At 40.8% G+C, this 16,652-nt stretch overlaps 1 protein-coding gene across 1 annotated transcript in view; it reads left to right on the top strand.

The window, feature by feature from the left end:
• The window catches only part of LOC311004757 (protein mono-ADP-ribosyltransferase PARP14-like), a gene marked incomplete at its 5' end in the record, with an annotated part of 46,177 nt that extends 30,603 nt beyond the window's left edge, over positions 1–15,574 (top strand). Inside the window, 15 exons of the mRNA XM_083996926.1 lie at positions 3,382–3,412; positions 4,839–5,096; positions 5,554–5,778; positions 5,890–8,111; positions 8,343–8,573; positions 8,963–9,184; positions 9,272–9,341; positions 12,389–12,535; positions 12,833–12,895; positions 13,102–13,278; positions 13,474–13,698; positions 13,799–14,413; positions 14,506–14,642; positions 14,731–14,905; positions 15,252–15,574. Coding sequence (XP_083853052.1) covers positions 3,382–3,412; positions 4,839–5,096; positions 5,554–5,778; positions 5,890–8,111; positions 8,343–8,573; positions 8,963–9,184; positions 9,272–9,341; positions 12,389–12,535; positions 12,833–12,895; positions 13,102–13,278; positions 13,474–13,698; positions 13,799–14,413; positions 14,506–14,642; positions 14,731–14,905; positions 15,252–15,535 — 5,082 coding nt within the window. The 3' untranslated portion in view covers positions 15,536–15,574. The remainder of the gene's footprint in view (positions 1–3,381; positions 3,413–4,838; positions 5,097–5,553; positions 5,779–5,889; positions 8,112–8,342; positions 8,574–8,962; positions 9,185–9,271; positions 9,342–12,388; positions 12,536–12,832; positions 12,896–13,101; positions 13,279–13,473; positions 13,699–13,798; positions 14,414–14,505; positions 14,643–14,730; positions 14,906–15,251) is intronic.
• Positions 15,575–16,652: the final 1,078 nt, after the last annotated feature.

Here is a 16,652-nt window from a genome sequence, read left to right as displayed (position 1 = left end):
ACAAAACAGACATATCTCAAAAAAATAAAGTTTTATTGAAAACAACACTATGCAAAGAATAATTACAAAGCAGCTCTTTTTTTTCAAAATGGCACTTATCTGCTTTTGCAAATGAACTCTTCATGTATACTTTTATTTATACTTTTTTTATTGTAATTAAACTATCTTGTAAAGTCAATAGTGATCACATATTGCCTGCTTAAATTGATGATTTTCTATGCAGAATTAAAATTTTGATTTGGCACTTTTCTCTCGCTCTGGTTGCGAGACGGCTTTTCAGCAACGTTCAGTAATGGGCCAGATCACGGCTGAATCGGGGGACATTTGGACGTCATTTCCAGGATGCGGCCACAAGACGTCCTCTCGACGACATAAACTGGACGGGTATGTGGTCGGCTTAGGGTCATTAACAAGCCGTCGATTTGACGTCTTGGTTAGGACGTCCTGGTTATGACGTCGAAAACATCGCCTATTTAACCTAGTCCGGAACGTCACCGAATGACGTCAAGATGACGTCAATCTGACGTCATTTGGCTTGCTGGGAACCTATCAAACGAAACAACAAAAACAAATCAATAAATAATAAACAAATAACAAAGAAGATGTTTTCGCTTAGAATTCACATAAGTGCATATAAGTCTGTGTGAAAAAGGTACACACTTTTTCACAAGGTTTCATGAATTAGACCCAGCATGTAGGCTAAATATAGACATGATGTAAATGATAAACATTTGACTAACATATGTTTTTCCTATTAGTAATTCATTTTACATTATTTTTTGGAATAGGTTGTATTAAACAGAGAGCCGGCTCCTTTTAGTGAGCTGTGCCAAAAGAGCAGGAAAAAAAACCCTAACCCTAACTACAACGCCCCTGTTTCATTTCCTAAGAAACAAAAGCAAAAGCAAAAGTAAGTCAGAGCGAGTCTGCAGCCATGGCAGACGCACACTCCTACCGTCTGCTCGTTGAGCTCGAAGAAAACAATACACCGAAATTAAAAAATAAATTAGTCAAGTACTTTCAGAGTAGGAAATCTAACGGAGGAGATTGTGAGGTTGAGTATGAGAGCGGCAGCAGGACAGCGACGCTTCGTTTCCGCTCAGAGGAAGGTGAGTGTGGACCTCTTAGGCTAGGCCTACTTTCTATTAAGGGGGGGGGGGGGGGGGGGGGGGTGGCATTCGGGTGTACTCTGAGAAGACAATAAAGTGAAAGACAAGATGCTTCACGTTTAAAAATAAATAAATAAATCACGCACACAGAGAGAGGTCTGCGTATCAAGGGAGGAGTAGTAGTCTACATCGGTGTTCATGAGATGGTCATCACAAACATAAAGGGGGAAAAAAATAAGGGATTCAGAATATATGCAATGCTGACTGAAAAATAAGTGGGTAGGCTTTATGCTTACGCTTTGGCGTTAACTAGTAACGTTGCAATACTCTGACTGTTAAACGAGGTCGTTTGAAAGTGTTTTTACTGTCTCACAGACCAGAGAAATGTGTTGGGGAAAGAGGCACATCAGATCTCTTTGGATAAGGGTGTGTTGTTGAAGATGACAGTTCGCCTACCTCCAGATGAGAAAGCAGCACAGGTGAGAAGCAGCTGCTGTCAGCAGGTGAGCTGAGACCTGATGTGTCTTCTAGATGTCTATAAGATCTTGAATACAAGTAGCCTACAGGGTACATATAGGGCCGGATTTACTAAAGGTTTGCGTGTATTAAAACGTGTGCAAACGTGATTGCACGCGCAAACACATGTGGAACCTGATCTACTAACCGGACGCACCGAGGATTGCGTCCGTCACACGGGCAGAATAGCACGTGTGATCCATTTAGCGTGTTTGCCATATGTAAATATGGGCGTTTCAGCCAGAACGTGCAGAATACTGGGAGGAGTAGATGCAAATAGATTTATTTAGCGCTGGCAATGTGATTTACCAAACCAGGAAGAGATTGCGGTGGCTGTTTTTGCGTCTTTATTCACCACGTCTGAAAACCATGTACTAACTGATACAACTTTGCCAAAACTTATGCGATTATTGATTTGATACCTGTCAGAGCCCCATGATCTTACATCTCTGCATTTCCTCACGTCTGGGTAATTCTGTAACAGTTTTTCAGCCGTGTTAAAAGTCATTTACGCGCCGTTACGCACGGGGCACGTCTGTCCTACAGTGCGCTCCTCTCCTGTCCTCTCCTCTCCTTTCCTCTCCTCTCACCTGGCTGCTCAGCTCCGTCTCTCAGTCCCAGTCCCGGACTGAGAGACGTCACCGCTGCCTTCACCCGTCTTTGATCCCTCTGGTCAATGGTCAGAGCGTTTAGATCCGTGTGTCCCACCTGAGCTCTCTATTAATCCACTGGATCATGGGCGGCACGCACACACACACACACACACACACACACACACACACACACACACACACACACACACACACACACACACACACACACACACACACACACACACACACACACACACACACATATTACAGGTGTGTGATTGTCGCTGCAGCTGCTGCCTGTTCGTCACTATATGACGAGTTGGGCCCTGTAGCGATTTGTGTTTATTTATCTAAACAGAGCGCGAGAGAGATGAACACACATGCTGTCTTTGTCTGCATCGGATCAAATGTCATTATGTCCCTTCGTCCGTCCAGCTCTCTGTCCACTCTCTCCATGGCGGAAACGATTACCACGCGCAAAACCCTCATTTACATATTGCGGTTTGCACGTGTTTTCATTTAGCGGGTTACTCTTAGTAGATCAACTGTTTTGCGTGCACTAACCAAACTCGCAATATTATAGCGGGCGCAAACAATATAGCGCCCGCTATCTGGGATCTTAGTAAATCCGGCCCTTAGTAGATCAACTGTTTTGCGTGCACTAACCAAACTCGCAATATTATAGCGGGCGCAAACAATATAGCGCCCGCTATCTGGGATCTTAGTAAATCCGGCCCATAGTGTAGACCGTACACACTGGCTGTGTTACATGGCCTGGATGTGAATGTCATACAAATTCATGTCATATATTCCCATAACTATTCCTCATTTGCTTAATGCCGCTACCTCCCCCCACTTCTAATCAGAGTGGTCAAGCTGTGAATAAGAACAGGAAAGGCAGAGAGCCGCCCAAGCACATTCCTGTGACTCATCATAAACTCTGGTGTTACTGTGCACTGTGGTTTCTGCTGTGAGGTTACTAGGCCAAAACCAGAAGAACAAACCACAGTGTGTTTTGTAGTGGTACTAATCCACATTGATAATCATTCTAATTATATTCATCTTAAAACCAGTTGGATAATTGTGCAAGTGAAACTGGTCACACAACATGTCACAGCAGTTATTAAAACTGACTGATATAAACTTTTGTTTCTTCCTTACAGGAAACTCCACCTGATACACCCAATAAGAAGTGTAAGTATTGATTGGTAGTGATAAGTATTGATTGGTATATGTGATACTTTGTAAACATGCATTTTTGTGTGATCTTTATGAATACAACACACACACACACACACACACACACACACACACACACACACACACACACACACACACACACACACACACACACACACACACACACACACACACACACACACACACACACACATACATACGTTCACTTTTCACTCTATCACATGAGAAAATACAGTGCAGTTATATCATGAACAGAAATGGTTGTGTTATTCAGTTCCCTATTGTGATTTTGTTTCTATTGCAAATCATATCGCAAATTAAAAAATATATATATTTTAGTAAAAGAAAGTTACTTGTTATTAGTTACCTTTGTGCATGCATCTGAATGCACATGCGCTTCTGTGCAATCCGTTGAATGTTTTCACACCAAAGTAAACCTTTTAGGTATTGGGTACTAGAGGTATAAATCTACTAATGCCTATTATAGTTATTATTATTTTGTGTGTGTTTTTAAAGTGTGTCAGTGCAGCATGTGTACTGTGGTATGATTCATTATACTAAGTCTAATTAGTTCAGTTTTAGAGACAGGCACTACATGGTGGTTGTGGTGATTTGAAATGTGATTGAAATACATCTTCCTTAGCGTAGCTGGAGGTGTAGAAGACTGCCTCTCATTTTTTAACACAAGAAGTCATCATCTGATTATATTGACAATGTGCCTGTTGATGTGTTGGTATGACCACATGTTGAAGGACTCATTGTTCTTCAACCCAGACTGATGGGATCCACGTGACTCGCGTCGTAAAATGGCTGTCAAGATATTGAAGCATCCGACCGGACGTCAGAAGAATGACGAGGAGTTGGTCTCACCTTTCTTTATTATTAGAAACGCAACAGTTACTGTCGGCCGTAACTACGCCAAAATAACAACAGCGCCGAGTTGGTCTTACAGCTCGCCTACATTTTCCGCACTCTCACTCTCCTATCCACACTCTCACTCCCTACACTCACCCCGCCCCCTTGCTTACTCATCCACATACCTGTCTATACTAAACACGTTCACTGACAGTCAGAAATCACAGAACTTTAACACAGAACACATTATAACAGTAACATTACTGCAGGGTCGCTACAATATACACAAACGAGCATGAAGTGTTGTGCTAAGTAATGGTGATAAGTGTACCGCCCTGGGTTAAAAAAAAAAAAAAAAAGCACCGGCTGCCACATGTGAATTTTTAATTTGCTCTAACCTAACCATGACTTTAAATTTTGATATTAAAAAAGCAATGAACTTCAGTAAAAAGGGGGTTTACTTCGATGGATAATGGTTTGGGCTACCCAGTGTGATTAACACTTGGAATGATTATATTGTCTAATTTGTATGTTCAGTTACTTAACCCTATTATCTCATTAACAGCTGAGCTTGCTACAAACAACAAACAGTCAAGTGCTGATGAACCCACACCTGCAGCTGAAGTTCAGACTGAGGAAGAAGAGGAAGTGTGCTCCACCTCAGCTGTCTTAGGAAATATTCCAGAGTCTTTAGACAGGGAGTTTTTGGAGATGCTGGTGGAGAACGTTTTGAAAAACCTTGGCTCTTCATCTGCTTCCAAAGGCTTCACTCTGGAGGTCATCCCCATCACCTCTGCTGTGGTTACTTTCCAGACTGAAAAAGGTACACATTTGTGTGTGTGTGTGTGTGTGTGTGTGTGTGTGTGTGTGTGTGTGTGTGTGTGTGTGTGTGTGTGTGTGTGTGTGTGTGTGTGTGTGTGGGGGGGGGGGGTAAAAGGATTAGACAATTTTTAGATCATTTTTTCCTTTTACAAATGATGAAGAGGTTAATGTGTGTGAGATAATATATTTATGCATTTATTGCACACTATGAACTCACAGCACTTACTAATCTGATCAGTGCAATGAGATATTAGCACTAATCTGATTGATACACTGCATTGAAAAACTAATGACAAAATGATCATTGAGACATTAACATTAACAGACAACATGTGGGGTGTTCTTGTAGACAAAGTTGTGTTTAGTTTCTGTGTCTTTTGCAAAATACATCATGAATCCACAAGACATCATTTTATGAAAGGTCTAACTACCATAACTTCTTATTTTTGTCTTCACAGAAAGCTCTGCCTTCGTGACAAGATGTCCTCAAAACAAAATTTTTACAAAAAAGGGGTTAACAATCCGGCCTCTTGAAGTCACTGAGAAAGTTGTGGTTGAGGACATACAGAACTATAATGAAGATTTCCTCCAAATGTATTTTGAGAAAGAAGGTTGGGATGTGGAAAATGTCCTGCTTAATGAAGTAGAACAGTCTGTCATCATCACTTTTAAAGACCATAAAGGTAGGGCAATTACCATACATGTTCAATATTGCAGTGTCAGTATAGTTTGATAAAGCAGTGATTACCACCATTAGAATTTAACACAATTTGACAATTTGTTTTTTCTCCTAGCTGTTCAGGAAATCTTGAAGAAGAAGCATCACATCAAACAGAAAGAGATCAGAGTTTATCCTTTCTATGAATCTTTGGGGGCAGCTCTCTACGGCAAAGATGAGCCTTCACTAAAACTCCCTGCTGCTATCTCTGAACCTGTTGACAGTGCTGTCTGGAGATACCTCACAGTCAATCAGTCAGCAGCAGAGACCATTCACAGAGAATTAGAAAAACACTTCTGTGATGTAAACCTCAGCAAGTCTCCTGTACGGTTGAGCCCCATGCCTTCACTGCTTAAGCAAAAAGATGCCAAAGCCATCATCAAACAGTGGAAGGAAAATGTGAAGTCAGCCTTTTCAGATGCTGTGTCAAAATTCAGGTCCATTAAATTTGAGACGGATGTAGAGGTATGGGAAGAGTCTGAGGAGAAGTTTAGACAGACGCTACGGAGTAAGGATGTGGTTGTTGTGCCTGACAAAGCTAGTGGTGTATTATCAGTGGTTGGCCTTCTGGATGATGTCAACAGAGTTGAACAAGCTCTTCACGAAGTCGTGAACAAGATTGTCAAAAGAGTGCACAGAGAGAAACTGAGTGTAACCGAAGTGATCAAAGTCTCACCATCAATTTTCCACATCTTGTGTCAAGATGGTCTTCGGGACAAGTTGACACGAGTGTTTCCAGCACTCAAAATGTCATTCAGGAAAGACAGTCCAGATTTGACAGTAACTGGCTTAAATGATGAGGTTCTTGCAGCAAACAAAGTTGTATGTGAAGCAATAGTGACATTAAAACGAAAGATATTAGAAATAGATAACTATGTCATTGACCTGTTGAAGTGTGAAGAACAAGAGGAGCTGACCAATGCCCTCCTTACAGCTCATGGAATAAATGCAGCATTTGAGATCAGTGGACAGAGGGTGCAGCTTCTTGCTGCCTCAGATGGAGCTCTGGTTGATGCTCAAGACCATCTGGGAATGCTGCTAATGTCTCAATACATTGATGTTGAAGACTGTAATGTCCTGGACAAGCCAGAGTGGCAGAAACTGGTCAGTCAGTTAGAGGATGCAAACACTAAGTCCTGCATGAGACTTAAAATCCACACTACTAGTCAACGAGTTGTAGTGTCTGGCCACAAGGGCAGTGTCAGAAGAGTTAGCACTGAGCTTGAAGACTTCTTAAAGCAGAATGCTCAAGTTGAAGAAAATATTGAGGTTGAGTCCAATGTCATAGTTAAATATGTTAGAAAATTCAACTCGACTTTTGTGGAGCAAGTCACAGTGTCTTACAGAAATGAGACCATCTGTCTGAGTGGTTCTAGAGCTGATGTTGCAACTTGCAAGACCTTGGTTGAAGAGTTGGTCTCTTCAGTGGTCTTTGAAAGTTTAAAGGTTTCCAAGCCTGGAGTCAAGAAGTTTTTCAAGGATAAAGAAACTATGTATGTTTCATCACTGTCGAATGAAACCGGCTGCTTGGTCCAACTGGTTGATGAGACTCATGGACAAGATGACTTTGCAAAGCCTGTGTATCAGCTTCAGACAGCAGATGGAGTGGAAATAGCTGTTGTCAAGGCAGATATGTGTAGTTACCCAGCACATGCAGTTGTCAATTCTTCCAATCCTGACTTGAAGCACAATGGTGGTCTTGCAGCAGCACTTCTGAAAGCAGCAGGCCATCAGCTGCAGGATGATTGTGACAAAATAATAAGATTGAAGGGACAGCTCAAGCCTGGAGATTGTGTCATTACTGATGCGACAGGGAAGCTTTGTTGCAAAAAAGTTATCCATGCAGTGGGGCCCACATTTGACCCAAATAAATCTAAGAAAGCTCAGGCACAGTTGAAGAAAGCTGTTAAAGGAAGCTTAGACCTTGCTGAAAAGTACGGCTGCACCTCTGTGGCCCTGCCTGCCATCAGCAGTAACCAAGGCTTTGCTCTTGATTTGTGTGCAATCACCATCATCAAAGTCATAAAAGAATACTGTGATGAGAGATATGATGACAACTCTCTGGAGAAGATCCATTTGGTGAACATTGACGATGCTGCTGTTCAGGCTATGGAGAGAGCTGTCAGACTTGGGTTTGGAAATCATGGTGTAGTTCATTCTCAACTTCCTACCAAAGCCACACAGTCTGTTGTGAAACTTGCTGGACCTGGTGGATCTGACAAGAACTGCTTGGGTCAAGTGAGGACCAAAGAAGGCTTGGAAATCAGTCTTACCAAAGGACAAATCCAGGGTGCCACGGTAATTTGTATATTTTTTTTTACAATCTTTAACTTAGAGAAAACAGGACAAGAAGATATTGGAATATGTAGCATTAACTGTTGACACCATTTTCTTGCTCTAGTCTAGTAATCACATCATCGGAGGTTGGGGCTTGACTGATTCTTCCGATTGACTTTTATAGCTCTTAGTGTTAATGATGAAAAATGAAGATGAACATGCAACTGATAAAATTATCTTACTACTTTTTAGACTGATGTGATCGTGAACACTGTGTCTGAAGATCTTGATCTGAGCAAAGGAGCAGTTTCAAATGCCATCTTGGGTGCAGCAGGACCCAAACTTCAGCAGCTGGTAAATGCTAAGAATGCCAATGGAAACATTGGTGAGATCATTGTTACTGACGGCTGCAACCTGAAGAGCAAACGCGTCTTTCATTCAATTACACCTTTCTGGGACAATGGACAAGGCACAGCTGAAAAGGTAAACAGATACAATGTATGTTTTATATGTTAATTATGATGGAAAGTCAAAACACCCATTGAGGAATATAGATAAGATTGGCATGTGTTCCTCTGGCTTATGATGTGATATTGATGACCCTGATTAAGGCTGAAAGTCAACACGTCTGTCCTATAATGTTTCTTTTTCTTACCTACAACTGTTGCTAGAGCTTTTTTCTTTTCAAGTTTCATTGGCTCTCCATGCACCTTGTAAATTGGTGAAGTTATGCCAGATACATACAATGTTATATAAAAATATAAAATGGCTTGCTTTTGTGTATTGTGTGATGCCACCGGATAACGACTTAGTTGTAAGGCTTGAAAATCAATGCTCCTAGTTCTAAAGCATGTTTATGCTTTGCCTTACAGATCTTGAGTGCCATTTTCAAGGACTGCTTAGAGAAGGCCGAAGCTACTGGTCTGACTTCCATGTCCTTCCCTGCCATTGGCACTGGGAACCTGCATTTCCCAAGGGACCTTGTTGCGTCGTTGATGCTCAATGAAATCTCTGCATTTAGCAGTAATAAACAACCTCAGCATCTGAAGAAGGTTGTTATCATCCTTTACCCTGGGGACACACAGACTGTTCAGGTAATCTCATAAAGGACGTGTGTTAATACCTTTGTACTCAGAGTGCTGAACAAAAACATATCATAGAAATGATTATTCTGTCAACAGGCTTTTAGTGATGTATTTAAGAACAAGTTCCCCAGTGCGTCAGGTGTTCCAGCTTCCCCGCAAAGTCTGGGTAGGGAACAGTTTTTCAACATTCCAATGTGCAATTAAGATGCAGTGCTGTATGCTACAAATCAGAAACATGTTATTGTGGCATATCATTGACACACTGAAGAAAAAATTAAGAAACCCTAACGCCGTGTTCCCACCAAACGCGATGAACGCGATTTATTCGCGCGTCAAATGAAATCGCGTCGCGCCAGACGCTCCAGTTTTGACGCTGGTCCAATATGCAAAAAACGCCTCGTCGCGACATTGTGTCGCGCGACTCCCACCCAAACAACAACATTTCTTCCACTATTTCATTCTCTCGTCGACCATGGCTGAGATAACCACCGTCGCTGCACTGTTCCTGTCCCTGGAGATAGGACAGGAACAGCGGTGCGGGTCTCTGGCCGCAGTGGAGACAGCTCCGTGACACTACTGTGTGACTGACCGCCTGTTGAGTGCTTTGGGACGGGGCGGCCGGCTCACAGCGCCTGCTGGTTGAAAACAGCAGTGATAACGGGCTTTCAGGTCCGAATCTCCAAACCAGAAACGTTTGTAGGGTCATTCCATGAAAACTGTTAAGTTTGGGCTTTGGAAATTTGAGTTTTTTTATCTCAACGTTTTTTGTTTTTTTTTGTTTCATTGCATGCAGAACATGTAACACTTGCAAAAAAACATATTTTTCAAGCTCAGACAGCCTTTTCTGACGGTCTTTTAGCACATTAAAATCCCAAAATCAGAGTTTCTTTTTCCACCCCGTCACAGGATAAAGGTTAACAAATTGAACAGTAATTTTAGATTAAAATAAGACAAACAAAAAGTTATTCACTTCAGAAGTTGTCTTTTTGTTCAAAAACACCAATAGTTTGTTTAAATTATTTTTTTTAAAAATCTTTTTATTTCATGTACAGCATTCTGTGACGGGGTGGAATATAGTGTGACGGAGTGGAATATTGTGACGGGGTGGAATGGACAAAATTTAAGAACATACTGATAACACAGAACAAAGTGTTTAATTTGATGCTGGGGGAGGGAAGTGTGAAAGTGATAGAGATTTAAATATTTTATACTAATTCAATATGAAGAACAGTGCCACTGATTCCACCCCGTCACTTTAGTGTGTGACGGGGTGGAATGTGACGGGGTGGAAAATCTAAAGCAATATGGCCGAATTCCTGGATGTGCTAAAAGCTAACACTGCAGTTAGCATGGAATTACATCGTAAAATTAAGGATTTATACAAATGTAATTTGAAATTTTGATTTAAACCCCACTTTTTGTGTGTGACGGGGTGGATATGCTATGCTTAACGGAGAAGGTTTTGAAAGAAAAATTTACCAAAAATGTTCTAAAAGAAAAATCAGAACTCATCATTGTTTGCACTTCCCTCCTTCAAACTCTTGAATGATGTCACTCCCTGTTTCCTGTTTCCTTACAGGAAGTTTATTGCATTTTGGCGCAAAATTACATTGGTGTGACGGGGTGGAATATGAAATTGATGGACATGGAGAAATTATGCTATTTTAATAAAAGAAATATGACATTTTAATATAATTAACATTTTTCCTATTAAGAAGAAAGTATTTCTAACTATAAGAACAATAAATGTTTGAGATTTATTTGATGTTTTTTAAGTTTTACATTACATGAATGAGAAAAATGGTCAGAGCGGACATGAGAAAATGACTGTAGTTTAACACAAAAAGTTATATATGTGCAAATTGTATATTTATTATTTACTTTTATTTTACCTCATGCTAGAAAGTAAACTTTAATTAATGGCTTCAGACACTGAAAGTATTACTGACAGTTTTATTATGCCTCCTATACCTCTTTGAATGTTGGGGACCCAAACTTAAGTTTTCATGGAATGACAGCACCAGAAAAGCAACACTGAATAGCTGTGGCTTTGCTGCAGCTAATGGGGATCTGAATAATAAACTAAACTAAACCAGATAACTTCTAATATTGTCAATAGACTCGCTCTGACTAAACTGCCAAGGGAACACCAGTACGTCCGTACGTCAGCGACGATCTCGACGCTGATAGGCTGTCGCGGCGAGTCTTCACGTGAATTTGCCGCAAAAGTTCAATTATTTCAACTCGAGCGATGAAGCGATTTTTCGCGGCCAACGCGTCCATCGCGCCGCGCTATCGCGTCCGTCGCATCGCCCGGCGCGATGACGCGTCTAATCGCATCTTTGCATTGACTTTACATGTAATCTCGACGTGCGACCACGCGTCACCGCGTTTGGTGGGAACACGCCGTAACCCTGAACGTAAATCTTCAAATGTATTATTATTTTAAGTCACAACTAAAATGCTTTGGAAGTTTACATATTTAATGACTTTAATATCTTAATAATGATTTATGCTACGTTCACATGGAGTCCGGTAAACAGCAGACGGTAAATGACGAATGCCGCTGGACGGAACGGTAAAAACAAACAAACTGTCGGACAGCACGGCACAACGGCAAGACGCGTCACCATGTTGCTATGGCAACGTCAACATACTCGTACTCACATGTCGCATTCGGTTGAGGATACGGATACCGTTGCGGCAGACGGCAAAAGTTAAAATATTTGAACTCGGGACGGTGTACCAACGGGTACGGGTACAGGCTGCGAAATTTGTCCGGGGCCGCGACTGGCGATGACGTGGCACATCGTGATTGGTCGTGGTGGCGTAATGCATTACTTGGATGCTGCCGCGGATGTTAGTGAAGTTAGTCACTTCGCCCCATAGTAAATATTGGACTCATTTGTCATAAGCCACATCTCTTCTGAACAGTTTGACATGAAAATGGCAATTTTCAGACGGACAATTCAGGAGAAAATGAACTTTGTTCAAGACCTGTCTCTGGCAGGTCTGGTACCGGTACTGACGATGGCATGCCGTCTGCCGTTTACCGGACTCCATGTGAACGCAGCATTACTCACTAAAAAGTCACTCAATTATACTGTGCATTTTTTTTAATCAACAAATTTGACTAATATAGAATCATTATGTTTGCTAATAAACTCACTGTAGCCCTGCCATTAATCATTAACTTGTGTGTGCTGCCACAAGGTCCCTTCTCTAAAGTTGTCTCGAGCTCAGGAATGCATGAAACCAAAATGGGGAGTGTGGCTATACAGGTGTTCACGGGAGACATCACCAAGGAGACAAGTGATATGATTGTCAACTTCTCCAACGATACATTCTCCCTTAAATCAGGTAAAAGACAGGAGGAAGTGAAGCACTTCATCTTATTTATTATTATGATTTCAATTAATCCATACACAAGATCTTGCTCCTCATTTAAATCTAAATCTAAATGTGTACACACAGGATACAATAGATACATGTTAATACTTAAAATACTCAAAATAAGACTATGGCAAGCAATGTTTGAGACAGAAGAACTCTTCATAATATCAATATCAACAAAAAGTTGTCTTCACTGTTATCACCTTGGCTACTAAATATTGATTTTATATAATGTGTTATATTTATTATTATTATTCTCTCCAGGAGTGTCTAAGGCTATTCTGGATGCAGCTGGCCAGGCTGTTGAAGCACAATGCCTAGCCCTTGGTAAGGAAACATTTATACCTCGATACTTTTATGACACTGTACCCCAGTGTTGACACCAGTACGACGTCTTTGCTTGATCACAACAGTCATCAACTCATCCCTATAGTCCACATCGTGACACAATGTAGAAAGGAAGTTTGCTGAAATAAACATACTCATGGGTGGCAAAGTTTAATTTTCATTCAAATACACTGTGTTATATTTAGGTGCTGAGCCCAATTCAGGCATGATAATGACCCAGCCAGGCAACCTACAGTGTAAGACGATCCTTCACTTGGTTGAACAGTCGGACCCAATAAAAATCAAGAAGGTTGTGAAAGATGCTCTTGAAGTGTGTGTGAAAAGCTCATACACTTCTGTCTCCTTCCCTGCCATTGGCACAGGTGAGATTTGTCAGTTTTGCCTTACATAAAAACAATGCTGAAAAAATAGAAAAGTAGGGAAATGTGGTTTTATGGTACAACAATACAAAAATTACAGTCAACACAAACATGTTTATGAGTTTTCACAGTCTGCCTTTATTCTGATGATGCTTTTCTGCCCTCCATCAAATTGTATTGACTGTTGTAATGTTTTAGGTCAAGGTAATGCAAAGCAGGTGGCAGATGCAATGATGGATGCAGTTATTGATGTGTTGAGCCTGTACCCTACTGCTCCACTGAATACAGTTCGAGTAGTAATTATCCAACCAGCAATGCTGAAAGACTTCTATGACAGTATGCATCAAAGAGCAGACACTGATTCTAAGGCTGAAACCAAGAATAAAGGCTGGTCCCTTGGAAACTGGGCCACCAAAGTGAAAGGTGAGTACAGAGAAGGGAATGACTTTGGTGTTCATGATACTCAATCCTTGATCATATGTTAATGTCATATGTCTAATGTAGAGTGTGAAATTTGTTTCAGCATTCTTTATTGGTGACGCTGCCAGTAAACCACACAGAGAAGGAGATTTTGTCATTGAGGCTCAGAAAATAGATCCAACTTGCTTCCACATCTGTGGTGACTCACAAACTAAAGTAGACAAAGCCAAGCAGTGGATCAATGACTTGCTAGATAAAGAATATGTCACAAACACAATTTCAGAAGATGCCATCCTGAGCTTCTCTGATGCAGACCACCAGCGCATTGTTGACATGCAGAAGACCATGGGTGTGAGCATAAAGATTGAAAGCAAAATGCCTAAAGCCACAATGACCATTGAGGGATTCACCAAGGATGTACTCAAAGCCACCAAGGAGATCCAAAACATGCTGACAAAGGCGAGAGACGAGGAGGAGCTGACAAAGATAGTAGAACTGACAAGCACAATGGCAGAGTGGCAGTACCAACAGCAAGGACAACAGTTTCAGAGTTTTGATCCAATGACCAACTACCAGCTTGAGCAAGCAATGGAAAGTGACATACCAAGTGTAAAAGTCAAAGTCAATGGACAAGACTACACTGTCACCATGCCAAGTGGACCGGCCACTGATAGCCAAGGACAGACCCTGGAGATAAGGAGAATTGATAGGATGACAGGTATTCTACGAATAGATAGAGACTTGTCATAGCTGAAATTTGTTAAAGTTCTGATCCTATGAAAAAAACTAAATTGTTTATTTTGCTACTAGATGAAGATTTTCCTGAGAACTGGGATGCTATGCCACCCAACACTTTGTGTCATGCCGTTACCATCCAGGCTGGAACAACAGAGTACAATGAAGTCCAGACTCTGTTCCAGGCCTCATGCAAACAGACCATTATTAAGGTAGTCCACATTTAACATGAAGTCACTAATTCCTTCTCAGCCACTTTATTCTACATGGAGTTAAAGATGCACTTTCACCTCCCCTTAGATTGAGAGGATCCAGAACCCTATATTGTGGAAGGGCCTGCAGATCAAGAAGCGTGAGATGGATCAGAGAAACGGTCATCAAAACAACGAGAGACGTCTCTTCCATGGCACCTGCGACACCACTGTGGACCACATCAACCATCACGGCTTCAACAGGAGCTACGCAGGAAAGAATGGTGAGAAGTTTATGGTGGCAATATCAGACCATGTTCACTCTTAATCATATGCGCAAAACAGATTACAACTCTAGTCAGACACATGCCATTCATTGAAATGTTGATTGTTAGCTTTTACACCAAAATTTAGCACAAGAAATCAAAATCTGTTTGGTTAAACCTAAGTCATTCATTAAGTGTTTCTTCAGAGCAATATCAATCAGCTAAAATGTTTTATCCAGTTTAATCTCAACACATGTTTACAACACAACAGTTATTCAATTCAAATTTGTAATGTTTACTGAGGGAATTGCAGCTTGTGTCACATAGTAAATAAATCACCTTCTGTTGTCATCTTCATTTTCAGCTACTTGCTACGGCAATGGCACATACTTTGCTGTCAATGCCAGTTACTCTGCCCACAACACCTACTCCAAACCAAATCAAAATGGTGAGAAGTGCATGTATCTTTGCCAAGTGCTAACTGGAGATTTTACTCTTGGGCAACCAGGCATGAATGTACCACCATTCAAGGGCTCCAACTCCATTGATAAGTATGACAGCGTCGTGGACAATGTGTCCACCCCCAGCATGTTCATTGTCTTCCATGACACCCAGGCTTGTCCTGAATACTTGATTACCTTCAAGTGACACAACTATGCCATAAGATCAGAACAAATGCATTTTAGTTTATTTAATTTTAACTGCCTGCTAACAGCTGGTTAAAGTGTTTGTTCTTCAATATACTTATACTTATGTATCCACTTCATACAATTGGTACATGGTTGCCTATAAAGTTGGAGTAAAATATTTCTTTTTACCTCTTCACATGAAACGATTGTGACAATGTGATTTATTCTTGATAGATAAAGTGTATATCTCAACATTCTATTGATCAAACTCTTCCATCACTGTGGAAATTAAACCACAATTAACCTTTATAACTGGAATAAGATGAATGTGTCTATACATGGTTATGGAATAATTTAGTTCTTAAACTTTTTTGTCTGCCTGTTCACTGCATTGAACATTTTTTAGACACGTGAAAATAATCAGACAGTGATAGTGATCTTCTGTGTGCATGTGTAAATGCAGGTAATCGTTCAGTTTTAGTTTTGAAAGAAAAAATATAAAGTTAAATGTTATTCCAGTAAATTAAAGCAACTACAAAGAACCCCTGTGGACAAAAACGGTAGGTTTGTCTTTGCGGATCCTGTCCCAGTATCAGCCATGACGGGAATATAGTGATGAAATTGAGCTCGATTTTTACTGGCTAGCTTAGCAGCAACTCAATTCTAATTTATAGCCTCGTCAGGTGTGCCATCTCCTCCGGTCTGAGTGCTGTAAATCGTTTCGTCCAGTGGACCAACCTGTCTACTGCCTTCCAAAGGTATAGAGTTTCACTATTTACACCATGGCCAAGTTCTTTGTAGTTGCTTTAACCAATAAAAGTTAAAACGAGCACACTGATATGTTGACTGTTTTTCCAGATCAAAGTTGATCTGTCAGTGTGTGTAAGGTTTTTCTAAACCTTTACAATAAAACTGTGGATGTTAATCCATGACATCATGGTTTTGTTTAATAAATGTTCTGCAGCTCAGGACAGTTATTGTCTTCCACTCTTTAATTTCATAGACATCACGTAGGACTAAAGACAGGAAATACTGACGAATTTGAAATCAGAAATCATATGAACTAGTACTTTTACAGTGTTAATTCAAAAGCAGTTTGTTGAGATTTGTTAGCCTAGAAATCTAGACGCACCCTA

The sequence above is a fragment of the Trachurus trachurus genome (genome assembly GCF_905171665.1).
Source record: "Trachurus trachurus genome assembly, chromosome: 21".
NCBI lineage: Eukaryota > Metazoa > Chordata > Actinopteri > Carangiformes > Carangidae > Trachurus > Trachurus trachurus.
The sequence above is the reverse complement of the archived record's forward strand: the minus strand, read 5'-3'. Positions and strand labels throughout refer to the sequence as shown.